This window comes from Sitophilus oryzae, unplaced genomic scaffold (assembly GCF_002938485.1).
Source record: "Sitophilus oryzae breed Bouriz unplaced genomic scaffold, Soryzae_2.0 scaffold_1639_pilon_pilon, whole genome shotgun sequence".
Lineage (NCBI taxonomy): Eukaryota > Metazoa > Arthropoda > Insecta > Coleoptera > Curculionidae > Sitophilus > Sitophilus oryzae.
Genome location: NW_022146324.1, coordinates 1,730,992 through 1,755,031, shown reverse-complemented (window position 1 = coordinate 1,755,031; position 24,040 = coordinate 1,730,992). Strand labels below are relative to the sequence as shown.

At 33.7% G+C, this 24,040-nt stretch overlaps 1 protein-coding gene across 1 annotated transcript in view; it reads left to right on the top strand.

Annotated features, from left to right (window-relative positions):
- The window catches only part of LOC115880630 (sensory neuron membrane protein 2-like), a 77,335-nt gene that overhangs the window by 21,012 nt on the left and 32,283 nt on the right, over window positions 1-24,040 (top strand). The window contains exon 6 of the mRNA XM_030897910.1: window positions 1,731-1,912. Coding sequence (XP_030753770.1) covers window positions 1,731-1,912 — 182 coding nt within the window. The remainder of the gene's footprint in view (window positions 1-1,730; window positions 1,913-24,040) is intronic.

Genomic DNA, 24,040 nt, shown 5'->3' with positions numbered 1-24,040 from the left:
GCAAAAACACCCGCCGCTCGTCCTGCCGCGCTGCTCCATATTACCATATTCAGTCTTCTTTTTAGTGCGGACCGATACGTTACACGTTAAATTTACGTTTTGATATTTTGCGGAAGTGCGGAAAACACAGTGAAAATGCCGAATCCTTCAAGAAAAAGACATAGAGAGAGGAGTCGTAGTAAGTCTGCGACTCATAACGATATATTAGTGCAGTGCTTAAATATAGAGCGTCGATTATACAAGGTAGAAAAACAAAAGAAAGAACGACGCCATCGTTCGATCGTTCAAGGTCTACCTCGACTGGGTCCGATTCGTCGAATTTGAGATATCTTCTGCGCTGGCACAAATGACAGGCATGTCTTCTGATTCTCGAATGAAAATGTTCATTAAAGGTATATTTGGAAAACCCTCCAAAAACCAAGCCACGAAAAGACTTGGGACCCTAGTAATGTTCTGAATTATATAAGAATCTAATCTAATATCGACATATCTCTATAATCTTTAACAAAGAAACTTAAATAATCCTAACAACAAAAGCAACAGTTCATCGAATTCAAACTTTAAGTTTAATTAACAAAAAATACATGATGGTTAAACTTAATGACAAATACGGGGGTATCGCAATGGGCCCAAGGCCTCCGAGTGAGGGATAAAACGTGATCCCAAACCCGAGCAACCTAAGCTAACCTAAACCCAATGACAGGGCAGAGATTAGAATAATTTATTTATTTGTGATTATATAATAGACTTTTAATTGACAATGCCCAATTGGCTCACTGTATTTTAGCCCCAGAGGTTAACTAATCTTGAATATTCTATTTACTTTGAATGTTTTGTAGGCAACATTTAAGTGTCACTACAGAATGTATCTTCTTTGTTAGTTATCTGTTATTACCTTTTGTGTCACGAGTGATATGAGAAATCATTTTCAAATATTATAAATATAAAATATGAGGTAATAAGTTGTTGCATGTATGTATTTAAACATCTACAAACTATTATTTATGAGACGAGGCCGGAATATAATCTTAAGATCAAACGAACTTACCTTAAGTGATGTTCGATCTTGATTATATGTAGGCCTCGTCGAAATCAATAAGTCCCTAACCCACCCTATAATTCATTTTTGAATTATTCCCGTTGCAACAACAGCTTTAAAACAGACTGAATATGGAGCAGCGCGGCAGGACGAGCGGCGGGTGTTTTTGCTTTTTCAGCTTTAAAATAGTGATCGGTTCGGACTAATCCGAAGGTACTACAAACTATTATTTATTTCGACGAGGCCTACATATAATCAAGATCGAACATCACTTAAGGTAAGTTCGTTTGATCTTAAGATTTTGATATGGTTGGTGCATCGTTCATTGACTTTTAGAGGTACCGTGGAGTCCTTATCCTTCCACATTATTAAGAGTACCCATTTCTACTCCATGCTCTTTTGTGTACTTGATAAAATACTACATTCAATTACAGTCGGATACGCAATATCTTTAATAATATAATATGTTTAACTGCAATATTTCTTAAACGTAACGTTTCTTATTGTGTTTTATTTTACGAAGGTCAAAGGTGTTCTGAAGATGTTGAGGAGTCTAGAGTGCCTTTTGATTGTTTTGAACTTATTTGGCAAAATTAGGTGTTTCCTAGTTCAATTATCTATTTCTAAGCTAAGACACAATACGTATTTAGTATAAATTGAATATTATTATAAAGTTATACTTTTTTTCTAGAGCTATAAAACTGAATTATTCTGGTATACAGTACATCAAAAACGTAGAAGGTTACAAATTTGGTTCGGTAGATGCCTTCAGGCGGTCTGATGCAAATCAATGTTTTTGTTTGAATAAGACGATGGATTTAGATGGCGAGTATAGATGTTTTGATGGATTTTTAGATTTAACATCCTGTCAAGGTAAAAATAGTAATTCTAGTAAAAACAATTTAAAAAGAAATTGTAAATTCCCTCTTATAAAACTAGCATATATATGATATGGAAGATATTTGCGATTATTAATTTAAATATAATTATAATATTTGAATTTTTGTTATTACATGTACAGGGTGGGTCAAATTGAACGTTTTTAAATGGAAACACCCTTTTCTATAGGAGACAGACGAAAACTAATATCGCTGTCTGGAGCTCAATTTTCATCAAAAACATAATGGTGAAAACCGCACATCAAACCGCACCACGTTAGCGTTTCGGAGTTACGGGGTGTTTTTCAAAAATGTGCATTTTTAACAAATTGCTGTAACTTTTTTGCTATAGAAAATTTTGTATTTCTATCTAAACATTTGCAAAGCACCTTTTTACGTAGAATTTAATGGTTTAAGTATAATTTTTTAAAATTAATAATTTAACAGTTATCAACAGAAAAATTTATTTTTTATTTGGGACACCCTGTATATTTCTAATTAACTGAAAAAAATTTAAAATTACCTTTCCGAAAATATAGCACACTTGATATTTTGTTATAATCCCCTTCGAAATACAGAATTTTTAAAAGTTCGCCACTTTTTACACAGTACACACACAGTAGTCTTTGGATCCCTTATTGATGATATGCCCTTAATGGAACTCGAAAACATTTTTTTTCCAGCAAGACGACACACCGTCTCTGAACGCTGATAGTGTGTCGAATTTGGTCCACCCTGTACATATATTACTATAGAATATACTAATAAAGATATATAGAATATATCGCTGCTCGTTGCGAACTACTTAGATTGATGTACTAGAAAAAACTACATCATCATCATCATCACACACATTCTCAGCTCACTCTCCTCACATACCGGGTACCGGAGTTTCCTACGATGTTCTCTATGGGTATCTCAGAAACTACTGGAGATAGAGAGTCGGTTAAATGGAGAAAGAATTGCAGTTTTGTGAAGCCATAAATATGCGCCTTTCAGATTTTTGAAAAAGTTCATGGCTTACTAGATATTTCGAAAAAAACAAATTTCGGCTATTTTAAAAATTGTCCCTAATTCCATTATAAGCTATTTTAGACAAAAAGTTTTCAGATAAAAGTTGTAGATAATCATATCCTTAATGAGATTGTGTCCTCCGTTTTTTTCTAAAGTCTGTCATATTTGACATATGACACAAATATATGTTTTTTTAAAATGGAAACCATAGTTGGCTATGACTTCATAAAAAGCGCCATTTTTTAAGCTTTTCAGCTATATAAGCTATATGTTTTCTTCGAAAAATTATCGAGTTATAGCTAATTCTTAAAATTTTTAAATAATTTCACTTACTTAGCCATGGAAACAAGTTCCATCGTCGTTGCTCTCAGAAATGTCAAACTGTCACATGCAAACTTTGTAAATTAAAGTAAACAAAAATTGTAAATATGAATTTTTCAAATGAAGAAAAGCGTGTATTGGTTCAACTTTTCTTGACCATACATTTTCGAGGATACGGTGACCGGTAAATGTTATGTGTTTTAGAGAACGATTTTCAAGACTTGTTAGAGAGGTCAAATTTAGTTATAGCCAATTCTGATCTTTTAATTTTAAATTAGTCAAGTAATTTCACTTAGATTGCATGGCATTCTAAGTGAAATTAGTTATTCTGTTATGATTTACAACTACGGTTCTTTAGAATTTACATTACACAAACTAAGACTTAAAAAAATAATATCACTGCAGTCACTGCATACACTTTAAGTTATTTTAGAAAATGTTCAAAAAATCCGCCATTGTTTTGAGTTACATCTTTTTAAAACTGAATTATTACCTATTCTCACAGAAGGACCAATGGACTTAATTAAACTTCTCTCGTACCGCCACTTCGAGTGCCTCTCTTAATTCATAAGTTCTTTTGTAAACCTTATTGTTCATTAGTGTTTAAGCAGTTCTTAATTACATCAATGTCTTTATTGATTTTTTTTTATGGTACCAGAGAAGTTAAAACTAGAATTACCATGAGGAAAAACAGTTGAAAACATTGTACTTTCTCAGAGTATCATCAGTTTTTAGCTAATTTATCACCAACGTTAAACGCACTAATTTTATTTAATCAAAATTTAATCAAAATATTTCAGCTTCAGCTAATAATCTTACAAGCTCGAACATTTCTTATCAGGGATTAATAATGGGCCCGTTTTTATTCAAAAATCTTCACGATTCTGAAAATATGGACTATTGGGAACTATACGAGTGAAATTATAATTAAAAAAAAATATTTCTGATATTTTGATTTTCTACCGCTATTGGGAACTTCTGCATCACTGTGCGGTGGGTCGGTGGGAAGATGGGCCGGTGGGCCGGTCCCGATCAGAGGTCAAAAAAAGAGCGGATTTAAGAGCGGAAATTAAATGGTTAATCTTCTAACTAAAGTGACGTAAGGTTCTTAGTGACTCCATAACTAACTAATCAATTTGCGTCAGTATAATTGTCAGTTATTTTATACATAAACACCAATTTGTAAAATAACTATTGTAAGATGTCTTTCTCTGAGACACTTATAATTTTAATAAACATCTGTTGTTTGTTCGGTTTGAAGATTTTTATTATACAAGGTTAGTCGTAAATGAAACATAATCTATTCTCTTTACGGTGTTTCAAATAAGTCCAACCGAGTTATTAAAGTTTGAAAATTAAAAAAAAGATTTATTTTTAAAAAAATTTGTGCCACCTAAATTTTTCTGTATTTACATCTCTTTTAGTGCCGTAATATCAGAGATTAAGAAAATATACCGTGGGAAAATTTGGGGTGAACAGGAAGTTCTAAAAAGTGTTTTAAAATATAAAGGAAAATTTTAAAAGGAAATGCACTATTTTTAACATATTTTTTGCAAAAAAAACTCATAGACGTGTTCTTGGGGTCCAAATATATCACCCCTGAAAATATTTGCACTTATTTAAGACTCACCCTGTATAGTTTTACCTGTATAATTAAGTATTATTTTTATTAATAACTAATAAATATGATTGACTGGCAGCTGAAAAAAGAATGAATAGCTTTAGGTAAATTTAAATAGTCTCGATCTAAGTGTATACTAAGAGTACGATAGCGTAGATTGACAACTGGGGACCTCGGTGCAATATTTTTCGAGCACCCCTTTGTAAAAAGGTAGACGAATTTGACGCGAACTCTGCGGTTGACAGAGAAAATATGAAGATGACTATCTGTATGCTTGGTTTGAATTGGATCTAAATTGTTGTTTAAAATGTTAAAATTAATTTACTAAAAATTACTGAGACAGCAGAGAAGAGTTAAATAAGGTTTAAACTAGGTTAGATAATAAAATATTAATATGTCTCGAAAATCCAAATACTCTTATTATGGACTGTAACATAACATTACCTCAGAACGCATTTATATAAATAAATCTGCCTACGCCTAAAAAACCTAGGCAATAGTAGTTAGTTACTACAAAACTATGGCATTATCATACAAGATGCCAAATGTAAACAAGAATAGAGGAAAAGTGATAAGAACTGTATAATAACCTAAAAAATGCAGAATGCAGCAGTTATAATGGCAACCGCGGTTCATTCAGTTAAAAACATGTATACACGACGAGGCTGCTGCTGTACCAGAAAAGAGAGAATTTATTTCTACAATGTGGAAGAAACTATATACCTGAAAAGCTAAAAATAATGTATTTCACAGAGGATTGGGCCAGCTGAACTGGATGAATCATCAGGAAGTCTTAAAGTTTCTCAAAATCCTGACTCAAAATCGTAGCCTATTCAAGATCAAAAGACTGTTATCGATAATGGAAATAAATCAGTAGAATCCTGTAAAACTGGGCCATTTTGTAGTAAAAATTCAGATGTCCGACCCAATATTGATCTTTATGAAAATTTTGATCAAGACAATTTTAATTTTTTAAAAAAACCGGAGGCAACAGAGCTTTCTTCGCACGAGCAAAAAAATCCCTTGCTTATATATTAATAAATAAAATATGTTTCTTCGTTATAATAATTTTTTATCATTTTATTTTTTGTGGATTTGGGCCGGTTGCCTGTTTCCGGTTCCCTGTTCCCGAGCGCGTATTTACGTTTCCGTGTTCATTTGAACACCGTGCGGTCTTGAAATCAGCACGGAATTGTTGCTCGGTATTGTTTACGTTTTTCAGCTGGCAGAAATAAATAAATCGAAAAACAAAACTCAAGGAGCAATGAGAAACTTCAATTATGAAGCAAACATAAGCATAACATTTTTAAAAGTGGCGGAACATCCTTTAAAAACATTATCTTTATTGAAGAGAGGTTTAAATGTCGCTCTACATATTAATTTTATTCATTTACACAGAGTCAATGTAGCTCAATCTTTAGGACTTTCGCGGTGCTTTGAAGATACAAAAGAACAATATATATATACATATATCCTACTTTGACGCTGGAATAATTTTAACTTTAAAATAATTTTGAAACAAAAAAGATAGACCTTCTGGAGTGCGGTATCAATTTATGCATAGTGGAAAATCTCATAGTTTTAGTTATTATTATCCCAATAATGCAACAAATTTACGAGGCGGGATTAGCTGATGAAATGTTATTTATCGATACAAATGGATCGTGTGATCAGACTAATACTTGTGTGACATTTATATTTGTTGGTAACAAAGTTGGTGCTTTATCTAAAGCTGTTATTTTGCACACTAGTCAATCACAGCACAATTATACTTTGGCTTTTCAAACAGCATAACATTTTCTGGAAAAAAACTTGCTGAAAGTTATTTCAACCAAGAATTAATACGACCGATGACAGTAGTGCCGGGGAAAATGCTTTAAGAAAAGTTTTTCCTGTCTGCTTGCCATGTATTTAAATGGACCAACGCACATTAGAGCGCGCAGCGCAGAAGCGCGCCGCGGGATTTCCGTCAAGAAGTCGGAAGACTTCTCTAGCAACTTTTTTCCGTCTCCCGCGTTTTGACGCGTTGCAGTGTGCGTACTCACAAGGGAAATAATTTTGCATTCGAGTCTTTTCAGTTGGCTTTTTGACTAGGAACTAGTGATACGTATCAATGGTAGAATTGTATTTTTAAAGGTAAATTAGGCAAATCGATTTTCATAAAGGAATATGATATTTTTTTAAGTCTTCCCTCACTAGAGACAGATGGACGAAATGCCGTTCTATCAAAGATTTAATATAATTGAGGGGTGTAGAGGCAAAACCGGCAATCTCCACTTTTTAACAAAAGTGACAATCTCCAATTTTTAAATTCTAATTACCTAAATATATAAAAAAGATCAGGGTTTTTTTCACCACATAACTAATATACACATCAGAATAAATAAGAATTATCAAAAGTATTAGTAATTTGTCTCTTCTGAAAAAATATGATGAGTAGAGATGCTCGGTGTTTTGCTTCTAAAACCCTCAATTGAGGACTGCGTAAAATGTTTCCTTTATATTTTGTAATACTGAAAAAAAATTATCTTGTCTTTTATTAAATCTGGAAAAAGATGGTAAAATTCTCCAAACTTCTTTCTTTTTTTGTTAATCGTATGAGTCCAAACTTTTCCTCACCCCCTCTTCCTCTTCCTCTGTTAGAAGAGCATAAAAAATACGCTTTCGTCCGTACTTGAACTCATTGCTTTAAAAACTAAACTACAGTAAGTAAAAAACACTTCGACTATAACTAAATAGCGTTGTCGCGCTTCAAAAGCGCGCTATAGTGGGCGCAGTCCCTTCGCAGCCGGAAAAAATTCTTTTCCCAGCGCCGCGCCGCGCAGCGGTCTAGTGGGCGACAACCTTAAATACGCTTCCCGGGCCGGTTTCCACTTCGCCCTCCACCCCTGCCTGACTTTTATCGTAACCACTATTCTTTTACGGTCTTTCGTGGTTATTCCAAGCATAGTTCGCTCTTCGTTCCATTGAGCGTTGTGCGACCTACAGTTTCCTTATAATATCCGTTTTAAGTGTCCAGGTATCCCCTGCATAGGTCATGACTGGTAGTACACATTGGTCGAATATTATTTTCTTTAGATAAAGTGGCATTCTAGATTTGAATATGATTGAGTTTCTTCTATAAGTAGGTACTCCATGCTAACTTAATTCTTCGGTTAATTTTTGGTAGTAGAGATCCCGAGCTGTGTGTTAGTTGTCCCAAGTATACATGTACTTAGGACAATTTAATTTCTTTCTATTCGTTGTGGCGTGTTCTAAAATTAAAATTATGTACCTTTCAAAAATATCGTTACTTACTAATACTTTTCAAACATTATTATAAGGGAAAATTTCGTGTAACCCGTGTATTTATTTAGACGGCTGTTTACGGTATTCTCCGAATCTCCGATGGTGGCAGCACCGGCGGAGATTGCATCAAGTCTGTACGAGGATGGTCTGAAAAGTTTCCGACCTCAACGTGAAGATGGCAGCACTCGTAGATAAACGCTAGTGAATTTTCATTGTAAATCTGTTGATAGTTACTCACCAAAATTTAAGCCATTTTGGATGCGCAGTTGTCGTGTAACAATCGTTTGAGTGAGTCAGTGTTTTTGAGTGAGTCAGTGTTTTTGAGTTGTGAGTGAGTCAGTGTTTTTGTGAAAATAGACAAAATCGAGTATCGAGCTGTCATTAAATATCTGGTTTTGAAAGTCAATACGCCTACACAAATTAAACATGAGTTGGGTTCTGGGTATGGGGAGTCTGCACCATCATTTACCACATTGAAATTTTGGGCAGCTGAATTTAAACGTGACCGCAAGAGCTTGGGAGACGATGAACGTTCGGGACGTCCAAAAACTGCAACTACCGACGATAACATCGCCAAAGTTCACCGAATTTTGCTAGACGACCGCCGAATTAAAGTGTGAGGGATAGCAGAGGTTATGAACATATCAAAAGAACGTGTTTGTCACATATTAAATCAAGATTTAGGCACGAGAAAGCTGTCCGCGCGTTGGGTGCCGCGTTTGCTCACGTTAGACCAAAAGCCTGTTCGTATGAACATTTCCAACGCTATGTTTAGGCGCAATAAATCCGAGTTTTGGCGTCGATTAATTACTGTAGATGAAACTTGGATACACTACTATACACCAGAAACAAAAATACAGTCCAAACAGTGGACGGCAAAGGGAGAACCGGCTCCAAAAAAAAAAAATATTATTTCGGCTGGGAAAGTGATGGCGACTGTTTTCTGGGATAGTTATGGAGTTATTTTAATTGATTATCTTCAAAAAGGAAAAACCATCACAGGAGCATACTACGCATCATTACTTGACAAGCTAAAAGCAAAACTTACGGAAAAACGGCCACATTTACAGAAAAAGAAAATCCTGTTTCACCCAGATAACGCATCGTCTCACACCTCAGCGGCTGCCATGGCGAAAATCCACGAATTACGGTTTGAACTGCTTGACCATCCGCCTTACTCACCAGATCTAGCCCCTAGCGACTTCTTTTTGTTCCCTCATTTAAAAATTGCGCTCGGAGGACAGAGATTTTCGTCAAATGAAGAGGCAATCACCTTCGTGAACCACTATTTTGCAGAGAAAAACGCCGAGTACTATTTGGACGGGTTACAGAGATGGGAGCATCGCTGGGAAAAGTGTGCAGAGTTACAAGGGGACTATGTTGAAAAATAAAAAAAAAATATTCAGAAAAAATGTCTTGTATCTTTGTTAGGTCGGAAACTTTTCACACCACCCTCGTAGTAACAAATATTTTCTAAGATTTTTTTTTATTTAATAACTAAGTATGTACCCACTTGTCCAATATCTTAAATAAACCTTAGATATCGAAGTATTAGGGGCATTTTATAATATTTTTTATAATATTACAACTTGAGAAAATTAGTCTATATTAACATTATGCACAAAAGGATATTCATAATTATAAATTAATTATCTTATTCTTCTATGCAAGAACTTGAAACAGTGTGGAAACACGTAGAAATTAAATTCGTTTATTGTTTACATATTATTTTTAGCTGACCTTCGTAAACACTTGTTAATTTTTTTGATTATCACATAAACAGTCTATTTATGATTTCAGAGTATAATAAATACTTCAGTATTAAACATGATTTGTCACATTTATTACATGTATAAATATTCGTTTTTTAGTATTTCATATAATTTAATTTTAGGCTAGAGATAAAATACAAAAAAAAATCGTTATTTTCTACTATATTTTGTCATTCTGCATCTGCATAGGTATTGCAAGTGTTTCAAAAAAGGAAAAAAACTTAATAAGGAATTTTCATAATATATAATTAGATCGACACATAAAATCAATTATTATTAACACTCTTTCGCATGAAAGTTAAACGTAACCTTTCACGATATTCACGTTTATTTATTATTAATAATAATACCTGTAAAATTAAATTTATATGACACAGGTGTGAATTAAATATAAATCGATAAATCCCTTTTCCAATTTACAACTTATAATCATTAATTTTGATTGAAGGGTATATATAAAAAGCGACGAGGGACTAATCGCTTCTTTTTATAAATTTCATTCTAGACATTTAATCAGGTCACATATGTAAGTATGTTGTATGTATTTGCAACATGTACGAGTATGATGGTATTGTGTAATATCAGTGATACTTTTATAGGGGTATATTATAATTATGTCTAAAGCCCCATACTCACTATTCGCTGATGCGGTTCGTCGTTGATGCGATGGGCTGTGTGGCGCCGGCGCCGGCGGTTCGGCGGAATGTTTCGCTCTTTTTGACGAACCATCAAAAGAAATATCACAAATACAATGGACGAATTTTCAAACGAACTAACAAATCGCATCGACGAATCAGCGCATAGTGAGTATGAGGCTTAAATATGATTTCACGCAATATTTTCAAAGGATGTGGTATTATAATGATAAAGTGTTTTTACGTGTATTCTGAGAATTTTATACGAAATATTTTTGATTTTAGATTCATTCATTGATTAGATTATTTGAACACCTGCGAATTGGTATACTTTTCTCTATGTGTTGTAGATCTTCAAGAAGGAGATCAATTTTAAAAAAAAATAGTATATTGTTTTATTAGGAGTAAAAATTACACTTTTTGTGGCGAGGCTGTATGTTGAATTGCAAAATATTTATACTAAAATTTATGTAGTGGTGGGGGTAATTTTCCCCCTTCCCGTACTTTTTCTTGAATTTTGAAAAGTCAAATGTTAAAGCACTTACTACTAAAACATACAGGGTCCGGCAACACTGTTAATTGTTAATTTTGAAGTTTAACTTGATATAATGTCATTTTAACAGAACGCCAACGGTTTTAGTAGACATATCTGTTTAAAAAAAACTAAACTGTTCTGGAATAGTTGTATTTAGATATTTTAAATAGTTTTTTTTAGTTCTTTGTTTTTTGTTTTGCTTCGGACGACGTAAAGAGATAAACTCTTCGAAACGTTAGGTAATTTTTTGTTCGTTAGGCAAATTTGCAAATTTGTTTATTAGTAAGCCACTGCTGACAATTAGTCTCTTTGGATTAAGGCAGCAGTCTTTACAAAAAATAACTATTTTATTTTGTAGTTTTTATTACGGTGGCGAAATACCCATAGGACTTTTTTAGAGAAATATGTTTATTTTTTTAAAGTTTGATGCCCTCTAGCGGATAAACGAAGCACTTTTGTATATGAGATAAATTGTGTCCAATGAACTTATTGTGATTCCAAAAATACATATAGTAAACGCCACGAATGTTTGGGAGTGATTCATCGGTAGCTACCATGTGAACCATAGACTTAAAATAAAATATAGACTGAGCATCTCATTCATAAATAGCTGGAACATGCGGTCAGACACTGTCTTGTTATTGTTGTGTTATTGTTTTAGGTTATAACGAGTGCGACACGAGCGATAGATATGTTGTCTCTGTCGTAACGGTCGTTCCCTGACGACTCTGCCGAGAAACACAACACTGTCTTTCGTTTCTCAAGTACACCTGAACTCTCCGTATCATAGCCGGGTAATTTTTTTTATTTTAATGAAGCTATAATTAAATTAAAAATATATCGTATTTAAATTTTTTATATTTTATTAAGATTTAGGACAGGTTTTTTAAATAAAAGTTTAGAAAAAACGTCTTAGAGTCCAAAAAGGATAAAAATAATAAAATACACGTTATAGAAGAAATTTTATAATCGAAATTACTTAATTTTTGAAATTAATAATAAATTATTAATTTTAGTTAAACATTTACAACCCCTAATATTAATCAGAACAATATGATTGTTGTAATTTTTTTTCTGGTTAAGTGATGTCTTATTATGTAAATTAGAGAAAACATAAATCTATTCCATTAAAGCAAGGAAGGTGATAGGAAGTGGATAAAATAAAAACTACATTTATTTAACTCGGTACTGTCTTTATTATACCGGGTGCGTCCCAAAAGTGTCTCATCCCCATAATTTTTTTATATTTTCAAATAAAAAAACAAGATTTAGTATGTTAGTACATGACATAAATTAGGATTGATTGACGCATTCAATTGTTTTTGGTCACTTCCTGTTTCACCGGAAATGAAATAATATAACTTTTAATTTTTAAACGGCACCCTTGGTATATTTCTACTTTATTCGATAGAAAATGACACTCTGAATAGAATGACACATCATATGTCAACTTTTGACATTCTCGCATATGGTTTAATTGTAATTGTAACACGCGGTTCATAACGACAATTTGACTCGAAATACCAAGTGTGTGGTATCAATATATTCATAAAAAAATGCTTTTTCCAAATATGCTAATGAGTCACCCTTGTTCCATTTGAAAAAATTGACATATGTATGATTAAAAATACGATTTGTACATATTTTAACCGACTTAGACAAGACACGAAACCTATTAGACGATCAAAACTATTTTTCCAAGGCTCCTTGATTAAAACTTAGTGTTTTTAACAACACCATGGCACCCTGGATTGAAATTTAAAATACGATTTGTTTTTCAGCGACAATGTCAAAAGTTGACATATGATATGTCATTCTATTCAGAGTGTCATTTTTTATCGAATAAAGTAGCAATATACCGAGGTTGCCTTTAAAAATAAAAAGATGTAATCATTTCGGTGAAACAGGAAGAGACCAAAAACAACTGAATACATCAATAAATCCTAATTTATGTCATATACCTATAACATACAAATCTGTTTTTTTTATCTGAAAAAATAAAAAAGTTATAGGGGGTGAGCCACTTTTGAGACGACCCGGTATATTAAAAAATATTGTTTCATAATGTAATATCAATTTAAAATTCTTGTATGTTATTTTATATGCTCAAGATAATTTTAGAATAAACCATATTTTTAATAAAATCATTATTAATTATTAACAGGGTTATAATTATGACTTTGTTACAATGTAAGTAAGTAAATAATGTAATGAGAAAAAATTCAGATTTTACATTTTACTAAAATATTATCTAAATAAGCGCCTTTCTACAACAACGCCACTGGCTCCCAATGGGCAAATTGAGAGTTGTCTACCGGTCGAAAGTCGTTTCAAGACTTAAATGGATTATTTAAGTCAAATTTCTTGCAAATTTGGCACTGGCGAACCATATTTTATAGTTCTTGAACAGAAAAAGTCAATAAAATAAACACTTAAGGACTACAAACTAAGAAAATGCGTTAATACAGCCGGGGACATAGCGGCATCAAAGCTTTACCGCACACTTGCCACGCGTACTACAAGGTAATAAATGAATGAATAGGCTCCCTCGCCTCTAATCGGTGTTATCATATTGTAAAGAACTTATCCTTTTTAAACAGTATCCGACTTATAATTTAGTAGTATAAGGACTATTTAATACATCTATGGAATATTAAAACCTACTTTATTAAACTGTAGTATTAATATCTCAATATATGTGTATAACAAGAAAAAAAATATTGATAATATTAAAGACGTGACAACATAGGCTGGATGAGGAAGGCTCGGTCGACTGTACCCAGAAGTAAACATGTGTACAAAAAATATTGTCTGTCCGCGTTGAGATGTAGATAGTGTAGTCTATATTTTATTTTAAGTCTATGATGTGAACTAATCTGTTCAAGGTCACATAAAACTTAATTCCAGTGCCGTGGTGTTTCAAGTCACATAATAATCAATATATAATCCGTTGTAATTTGTTGTTTTAACTGTCAAAGTCTTGTCAAAACATATATTTGATTAGGAAACTCTCAAAATATATTTAATTTTATCTTTTTTAATTTTAAATTCAATATTAATTTATTCTATTATTTATTGTATACGCATATGTGGTACTAGGAGGAGTTATTCCAAAGTGGCTGAAACACGCCTGCGCTAACACTAACCTTTGGACCACAATACACTTGATCAGAAAGATCCCGCAAGAACCGCATCTATCGAAAGATCGATTCAACGTGCTAACCGCCGCCGCCGCAAATAACTTTATTTTAAATCTTCAAAAGGTCCTACCAATTGGAAATTGCTTACTCGTGCGGAGTAGTTGTTCCTGATCCAGATACAGGGTGGCCACCCAGGAGAAGACTACAACCCTCCAAGGTAAGCCGACCTCGTACCCCGTGTTTTATTTTAGCAGGAATTTCTATTTTCTCGAGTATATTACATCATTTCTTTATTTCCTTTCTAAACACATATATTTGATTATAAATATAAACTGGAATGCCCCATTGTTCGCACTGCAAGCACACCGATGGACTGACGCATAAAAACGAATCAATCAAAGAAACGCGATAGAGTATCGTCTTTGTCAATCACGCTAACATTTTAGAATAAGTAGAGTAGTAGGAGGAGCGCAGGCAGATGATTAGACCGGGCCTTTAAAAATCTACGTCTGCGGTAAAAATCTACGTTTTTAATGTAAAAATGATAGTGCGCGTGTCGATTCTAACTTCATCAAGCGATGAATCACTCCCAAACATTCGTGGCGTACTATAGCAGTTCTATGTCCACGGAATATTGGGACACATTGTATTAGAAGTAGTACTTTTTATGATTATATTACAATTTGTATTTTGTTCTTATTAGTGGGTGGATTAAGCCTTGTTCACGTAGACGCGAATCGCGAATGGCGATTTTGCGAAACTGCTCTCATTGGTCCAATTTTACTGATCATGGCGGCGCGGCGCTGTCAGAAATTTTAAGATTTTGGCGATTTGCAAGATTTAAAATTTGGGGGGCGGGAAAGTTAAAGTGTTTTCAACTTTTTGCGAATATTCGCGCGATTTTAAGGTTCGTGTTTGCGCAGAATGGTGTTGTGATCCGGTTATCGATTATTTTGACGACGCACAGTGGGGTATTTGACACAGATAGTTGATCGAAATTTTTTTATGTAGACCTTATATAAATTATTGCTATTTTCAATTAAAGAGGAAATAATATGAACAAAATAAAGGATAATTCGTCGATTCTAAAAAAAGAAAGAAAAATCACTGTTCCAGTGTTTCCACGGTCAATGCCACTAATGCCAGTAGTAATATCGCAACTAATACTACTAATGCTACGACTGATCCGCGAGCAGTGCCCATACCACTAAAGTCGCTACTAATGCCAAATTGTGCTATACTGCTAATAGCACTAATGCGATCGCTTTGTACACAACAATGCCATCGCGGTTTACACCTCGCATTAGTATATCACTGATTGGCATATTAGAGGAAACCAAGAATGTTTTTCTCATTTTATCAGCAAAGTCGCAAAAAGTCGCAGTATTTTATTTTACTGTATGAAAGCCTAATGTTTACTAAGTAAAACGTATATACACAATATGCCGAATTCTTCGAAATGCGCAACTAAATCTCTAAGTATAATAAAAATGTCACAAATTTAATCAAATTTTTTGAACGCCTAACTTTTAGTTGCAAAAAAAATCGTTAGTATAGAGAATATCAAAATAAATAATAGGTTTTTGTAGAATACATACCTGCAGCTTGCTGAGCCATTTTCAATCAAACAATAATATAAACATAAAAAGAGCACAAGAACAACAATTTATAATTTTAAACATAAAATTTAGCCATTTACCTCTTGTCTGTGGTAAGTAACAACTTTGACGTTTCGTTGAAACAAATGAATGCAACTAAACACACTCATAGCAATGTCATTCATGGCAGAGATGATTTAAGTTATCATTTATCTTTTTTTGGGAAATCTTAAACACATTTGCTTTTTCGAATTTCGATCACCTTTTTCATGCTAATACCCCACCGTGCGACGCTGCGCTGCCTCAAAGTAACTGAAAGTCTATGCTGAAAGTATTTCTCCAGTTGAAATGGGTTTTCGTGCATAATATGTTTTTGATATATATGGTGACAATTTTTCAACTTCAACCAAGTTATCAAACTTCCTATACAGACAATCTGTGAAAATTCCTAAATTTTTTCTCATTTTTTTTTCCTTATTTCTTGAATTAAATTGTGACAAGCACCTTGTTGCTTACGAAATTTGAATATTTCACATGTCCCAAATGACCCATAAATGACTTATAAACCTGTGCTATAAACCCGTTCTCTTCTACGTTTTAAAAATAAGTAAATGGCAATTTTGCACCTTATTCTATTCCAGTCCCACAATCGTAATCGATATTCATAATTATTAAACAAATTTAAACTCATATTGTATGCTATAAAATATAAAATAAAGATCGTAAACACGAATAAATATGTATAAAACAAATTAAGTTATCTCAGGTTATGATTTTTTTTGGTAACTTTCAGTGGAGCAAAAATGAAATGTCCCTAAAAATTCGCGACTGTATGAAATAGGTCCAAATTTTGCGAATATTTTTTGGCGAATCGCTTTTCGCAATTCGCCATTTGCGTCTATATGAAACAAGCTTTAGGCCCCTGCGCCTGCCTTTCTTGAATTCGAAAAAGCACCACTATATTTCCGCATAATAATCGACCCGGTGCGGTGCTTCGACCTGTAAATCGACCGTTCTCATCTCCATACCATCTCTACCATATAAGTGCAACCTCCTTCTCGTCTGGCGACCAGTTTACCATGTGGTCGCGTGTCGTCGTCCTCATCCTCTTCGTGCTGGTACGTTCCGCCTTGAGCAAAGTCTACGAACGATGCGAACTGGCACGCGAACTCCACAATTTCGACGTGCCTGAGGGGGAGATAGCCACGTGGGTGTGCATTGCCCAGCACGAATCCCTGATGGATACGGCGGCGATGAACCCGGGTAGCGGGGATCACGGGCTGTTTCAGATATCGCAAGTTTACTGGTAGGTATAGTGATAGCATGTGATAGTGATGTTTGTGTAGAAAAGGCAGAGAATTTCGCCGCTGAAACAGAAATAAAGTGTTTTTTTTGTAAAATGCCACTCCGTTAGAATCCAAACAGGAATCAATTTTTCTACATTTTTTATTTGAAAACAAACTTGCGTAACCAACAAAAAACATTTGATCTTTCAGGGGAATGTCTGTCCCAATGAGGAAAATGCATGTTTTTAAATAATGGTTTTAAAAAATAGTTCATATAATTACAAATTGAACAAAAAAAATCGTTGTTAATTTAAATGGCCGGGCAAACGCTCTCTACCGCGCCTTGCCGCTGTGACGTCACCCGCCGTTCTTCTGGTTGAGTGGAGCCAGACGCGTGTTTATTTTACAGAGGTTGCTTTTAAACGCTGTTGAATCCGAATCAAAATTTTAGTTATTTGTGTTAATTTATACATAATTAGTAATTAGTGATATTTATAAATAGTAATGGATGAGCGAAAACAGAAAAAAATGGTCCAAGGCCATGACAAGCCATGAGAAGAGATGAAAAGAAAAACGTTAAATTATCCTCTATTTTTACGATTTATTGTTGTGAAGATCATTTTGATGTAAGTTCATATATTTATGTATATTGCCTTACATAGGTATATGAAATTTGAATGTACAGGGTTATTCATTATATTTTGACACCCACATACAGCCTTAACTGCAAGTTTTAGAAGAAAACATTAAATAAAAAAGTTGCATGGTTTTTCATATACTCTCTTTTAAAATTAATTCTAGTTATACAGGGTGTCTCAAAAAAGTGGTCCAGAAAATTGTAGGTATTTTTGGCTTTTCAACTGTCAATATTTCGTAAACATTTGAAGATAGGTATAGGATATTATACATGAAATATATCTAGAATATCTAGAAATTTCCGAAGAATCCAAAAATATATAGGGTGTTTCACTTAAAAAAGTAACTTAATTTTGGCATTTGCTTATGGGACACCTTGTATAATATTTTCATTACTGATAAACAATTTATTTCCTATAATTTCGTAAAAAAAACAATCGTTAAAAATACACAAGGGTAAGGGGTGTCAATATATAAAAAAAACCTTTCTTTTTCACGTTATGCTCTGGAGTTATTTTTCCACGGACTAAACAAATATTTTTGTCTCTTTTCACTTCTACATAACCTACAGCATTATCTCCATACGTCTCCCTGCCTGATCTGAAAAATAAGTTTATAACATTAATATTTATAACTATATAAAAGTTCGTAACAGTAGGTACCTACTTATACTTAAATATGCCTCAGTACTACAAAGAATAAATATTACATACCTCTCTGTTTTTTTCCTCGTAATTCAGCACCAATAAATTGGGAATTTGTATTTATAAAAGCAGCCAACATAAAAGCATCGACTTTGGCAAGTTATCTGATTGTGCTTTTACAAACCCGGAATCTGCCATTACTTAAAAATTATCAGTACACACAACACATAGCAATAATAACTGCACAAAAAAGCATAAAAAGCTCCTTCAATCAACGCTAAAAGCAACAAAAATGTCTTAGTACGCCACCTAAATACGTACATAAACGGAACACGTCTGGCTGCTGCTGGCCATCGCGCGTCGACGAGAACGGCGGGTGACGTCAAACCAATAGAATATCGTTTCATTCCACGGAGCGTCGTTTGCGTTATCCATAGTATTTTAATATTTATTAATGGCCCGTTTTATAAAATTGTGGTACTGCTTTCAAGAAAAAAGTTTTTTTTTGCATTTACACATATTTATTCTAACATTTATTCTTTGTAGTACTGAGGCGTATTTAAGTATAAGTAGATACCTACTGTTACGAACTTTTATATAGTTATAAATTAATGTTATAAACTTATTTTTCAGAAAAGGTATGGAGACGTATGGAGATAATGCTGTAGGTTATGTAGAAGTGAAAAGAGACAAAAATATTTGTTTAGTACGTGGAAAAATAACTCCAGAGCATAACGTGAAAAAGAAAGTTTTTTTTTATATATTGACACCCCTTACCCTTGTTATTTTTAACGATTGTTTTTTTTACGAAATTATAGGAAATAAATTGTTTATCAGTAATGAAAATATTATACAAGGTGTCCCATAAGCAAATGCCAAAATTAAGTTACTTTTTTAAGTGAAACACCCTATATATTTTTGGATTCTTCGGAAATTTCTAGATATTCTAGATATATTTCATGTATAATATCCTATACCTATCTTCAAATGTTTACGAAATATTGACAGTTGAAAAACCAAAAATACCTACAATTTTCTGGACCACTTTTTTGAGACACCCTGTATAACTAGAATTAATTTTAAAAGAGAGTATATGAAAAACCATGCAACTTTTTTATTTAATGTTTTCTTCTAAAACTTGCAGTTAAGGCTGTATGTGGGTTTTAAAATATAATGAATAACCCTGCACATTCAAATTTCATATACCTATGTAAGAGAATATACATAAATATGACTTTTTGGTCCCTTTTTTCCGCTACTCGTATTTTTGTTTATAAATATATGAACTTACATCAAAATGATCTTCACAACAATAAATCGTAAAAATAGGGGATAATTTAACGTTTAACTTTTCATCTCTTCTCATGGCCTTGGACCATTCTTTTCTGTTTTCGCTCATCCATTACTATTTATAAATATCATTAATTACTAATTATGTATTAATTAACACAAATAACTAAAATTTTGACTCGGATTCAACAGCGTTTAAAAGCAAACTGTGTAAAATTAACACGCGTCTGGCTCCACTCAACCAGAAGAACGGCGGGTGACGTCACAGCGGCAAGGCGCGGTAGAGAGCGTTTGCCCGGCCATTTAAATTAACAATATTTAATTATTTTATATTAGAGGCATTTCTTAACCGATATCAACGATTTTTTTTGTTCAATTTGTAATTATATGAACTATTTTTTAAAACCATTATTTAGAAACATATATTTTCCTCATTGATTTCTTGCAGCAGAAACCTAAAATAACTTGCGTATTTTTCGTTGTTTGGTACAGAAACTTGTATATTTTTAGTTCACTGACACGTGAAAAACTAAATCTTAACAGGGTACGATTGCGAGTGTGGGCGATACTACCCTTCTCGTCGAGAGACAGACTTGGACTTCATTTTTTCCCGCTTCTGGTCAGTTGTCCAGGATAGCACGTGACCATTTTGCAGCCACATTTTCTTCTTTGAATCATACTAGGTGACTTTCTCTTCGTATTTTAGGGTGTCATTTAGGTTTTTATTGACGTCAAAACTTCCGAAGGTGTATATTTTTTATAGCTTGCTTTGTTCGACAACAAGGAAAGAAAAGTATTTAATTTAATTATTTAATTAATAATAACAGCATTATAATGAAAATTCACTAAAAATGGTTGATTCATCCTGTATATACGTATTTTTATTAATTGCTCATTTGAATCTATAATTTTCAAAAAATGTCTCGAAGATTAGAATTATCACGTACCTCATATGCATACATTAGATTTATACAATCATTTTTGATAGTTTAGTAAATGCATCAGTACTAATCGATGATGTTGATTGACGTTTCGTGATTTCCTCATGGGATAATTTGCAACAATTAAATCGTTTTTAATACGTTTCAATACCGTGCAATGAAAATAGGAAATGATTTGAAAATTAGTAAAATATACGATGCAAAATTACTTACCCTGCAATGAAATTGTGTGTATTGTGGTATTCATGAGTTATATTGAAATCTTGTGCTCTTTGTGGAACATATCTCGAATAATTTTACTAACAGTTTTTAGTACTCAATAATGAGATACTAAAAAATTTTAGTACTCAATAATGATATAAATTAATATTTCATGTTTCTTCTTTTTTGAAGGTGTGTGCTATATGTGAAACGGAATATGGGAGATATTATGTTTCTTCTAATTGCGCGTCATGGAAAATAATTATTAAAGAACTTAGAAGATGGGGCATAAGTGGCTATTTGGTGAACATAATAAGAAGCTATCTTGATAATAGATTTATAGTTCTCAATAGAGAAGATGAAAGAGAGGTATTCAGGGCTCGGTGCTGGGGCCAACTCTGTGGAACATATTATACGACAGTGTCATGGAGCTTACTGTACCAGGTGGGACAGAGTTGATCTGTTACGCCGATGATCTTGCTGTGATAATAACAAAAAAAAAATAAAAGAAACAAAAAAATAAACGACCTCGACCTAATGCAGACTGTGGATGATACACTAAAGATCATAGCCAGATGGATGCGTGAGCACAGACTCGAAATAGCTGTGGAAAAACAGAGGCGATTTTACTGAGCCGCAAGAGAAAAGTTGACCATATAAGGTTTAATTTTAAGGATATAATAATAAATCCAGTAAATCAAGTCAACTATCTTGGATTCCACATAGACCGTGCACTCACGATGGGCCTGCACATCAAGGAGGTGTGTCTGAAATCACAACGAACTGCTAAAGCGTTGTCCGCAATACTGCCAAACGTTCGGGGCCCAACACCAGCAAAGAGAAGAGTGTTAGCATATGCGTGCCAGAATATTATTATGTATGGAGCACCTGTGTGGAATGAAGCAACCAATATGCACGTAAATAAAAAAAGACTTGAAAGTGCACAGAGAGTCATGGCTTTGAGGGTCTGCTCGGCGTATCGGACAACTTCAACTGAGGCAGCTTTGGTGATATCGGGTCTGGTGCCCTTGCATCTTCTCTCAAGAGTGCAGCAGTGGCAGGCAGAATGGGAAGTATCACAAAAAGGGAGATGGACATATAAGCTCATCCCAAATATAAATATGTGGATTAAAAGAAAGCACGGAGAGGTAAACTTCTATCTTACTCAAATATTGAGTGGCCACGGAAATTTTGGGAGTTACCTGTGTAAAATTGGAAAGAGGGAAGTCGCGGAATGCCGATACTGTGCTGAACCCAATGATACTCCAGAACACACAATGTTTGCTTGTCCAAGATGGGAACAGGAAAGATGTGAGGCACGCATGACGATTGGTGGCAACATCTCCGCAGATACCTTCTTAAAATCGGTAACAGAAAGAAGAGAAAACTTTGAAGCCATTTCAAAACTGGCCCAAAATATACTAGGGGCAAAATACAGCGAAGAGCAGGGGTAATGACAAAAAAGGAACAGTCCGGCGTCTACTTGAGGAGATGCGTCCAGCGGGTCCAGGTAGACGTGGCAGGAGCGAGGGGGTGACGTTTAGTGGGTAGTGTCCTCCAGCAGCTTAAGGAGAGATTGAGTCCCACACTCCGTACGTAAAGGTATTTTACACCTCAAAAAAAAAATGTTTCTAGATTCAGATTATAGGAAAGGATTTTTATAACATTTTTATCCCCTATTTTATACCCAAAGGAAACGACTATCCAGTTGTCACACCAAGAACTTTTTTGCAAAAGTTTGGAACAAATTTTCATTCAAACTTTTATTTTTCATTTTGTTCTTAAGAAGATAATTTTTCAACGCTTTGTTGCACTATGAATTATATTGAAAGAAAGCGTTATGCAACACTTAAACTTTATTCAGAACCTCGCAATTAGTGGTTTTAATTAGCATAGAAATTTGTTCCTTAAATTTGAATGTAAGCATTCAGAACAAAGTCATTGAAGTCATTAGATTTGAGTGCTTTAATAGTCCGGGTCAATATTATGACAATTAAAAAATCACAAGAAAATATGAGGATCCTACAAGTTAACTACGTATTACAATTTTTTTCTTTGGCTTTAAATCTTGACCTTATTAAAATCAACGGTATTTTTATAGGTAGTATAAAGCTTGATTACTCAACAATTAGCTGCAAATTTTGCTTGTCGCCTAAAGGAAAACCATCAACTTGACATGGGAAAAGTATGATCTTTATTTTTATAAAATCCTTTCATAATATTATTGAATATTTATTTTTGTATTTGATTTTGCATACATTAACGATGTTTCTTTTCATGCTAATTATAAAATTAACCTTTTGATCCTTGAGGTTATGATGTACTTATCTTGTATAGTGATTTAAAACTATATTTTTAGTTCTTTTTTTTTAATATAAGAAATTTGAGATTATTACAAGGATTTCTAAAAGTTTTTAAATCATTTTTTAGCCACCTTAGAGCATTTTTTTAGTTAACATCCCCACATTGCTGCGATCCTGCTCGCGCTCCTGCTTGTGATTGCGATTTGTTATCTTGTTTCTAATGGTATCTTGTTTCTTAAGGTGCGATTACACGAGTCAAATCACTATTTTACACTGATCAAGTCACTTGAATTCATTTCGTATGAATGTAATCATCATAATCATTTTCGTTCTTTTTCAACCATTTCCAATTATGGTGTAGCCTCCCTCACATATTTAGATACTATCTTTGTAGGCCCAACTACAATGGTTGTCTATTGTTGGCTATGTGGACTTAAGTTATTCCTGATAATTTCCTAAGATCATGGTACCATCTTAGGTTTGGTCTTCTTCTAGGTCTCTTTATTCCTCGTGGGTACTATGCTGTAATTTTTGTGGTCGATCTGTTGTCCGTCCTTTTTGCTAGGTACCTTGCCCATTGCCACTTAAGGGATTTGATTCTGTGGATGAAACCTATTACCTGGATCTTTTGTCGTATCCACTCTATTCTTTTACGGTCCTTCATGGTTATTCCCAGCATATTTAGTTTCATTGAGTCGTTGTACGACCTGCAGTTTCCTTATAATGTCCGTTTCAAGTGTCCAGGTTTTGCATCCATAGGTAGTAACTGGTATAATACACATTGGTCGAATGTTTTCTCCTTTAGATAAAGTGGCATTCTAGATTTCAGTATGATTCAGTTTCTTCCATAAGCACTCCATGCTTACTGAATTCTTCTATTGATTTCTGGTAGTAGAGA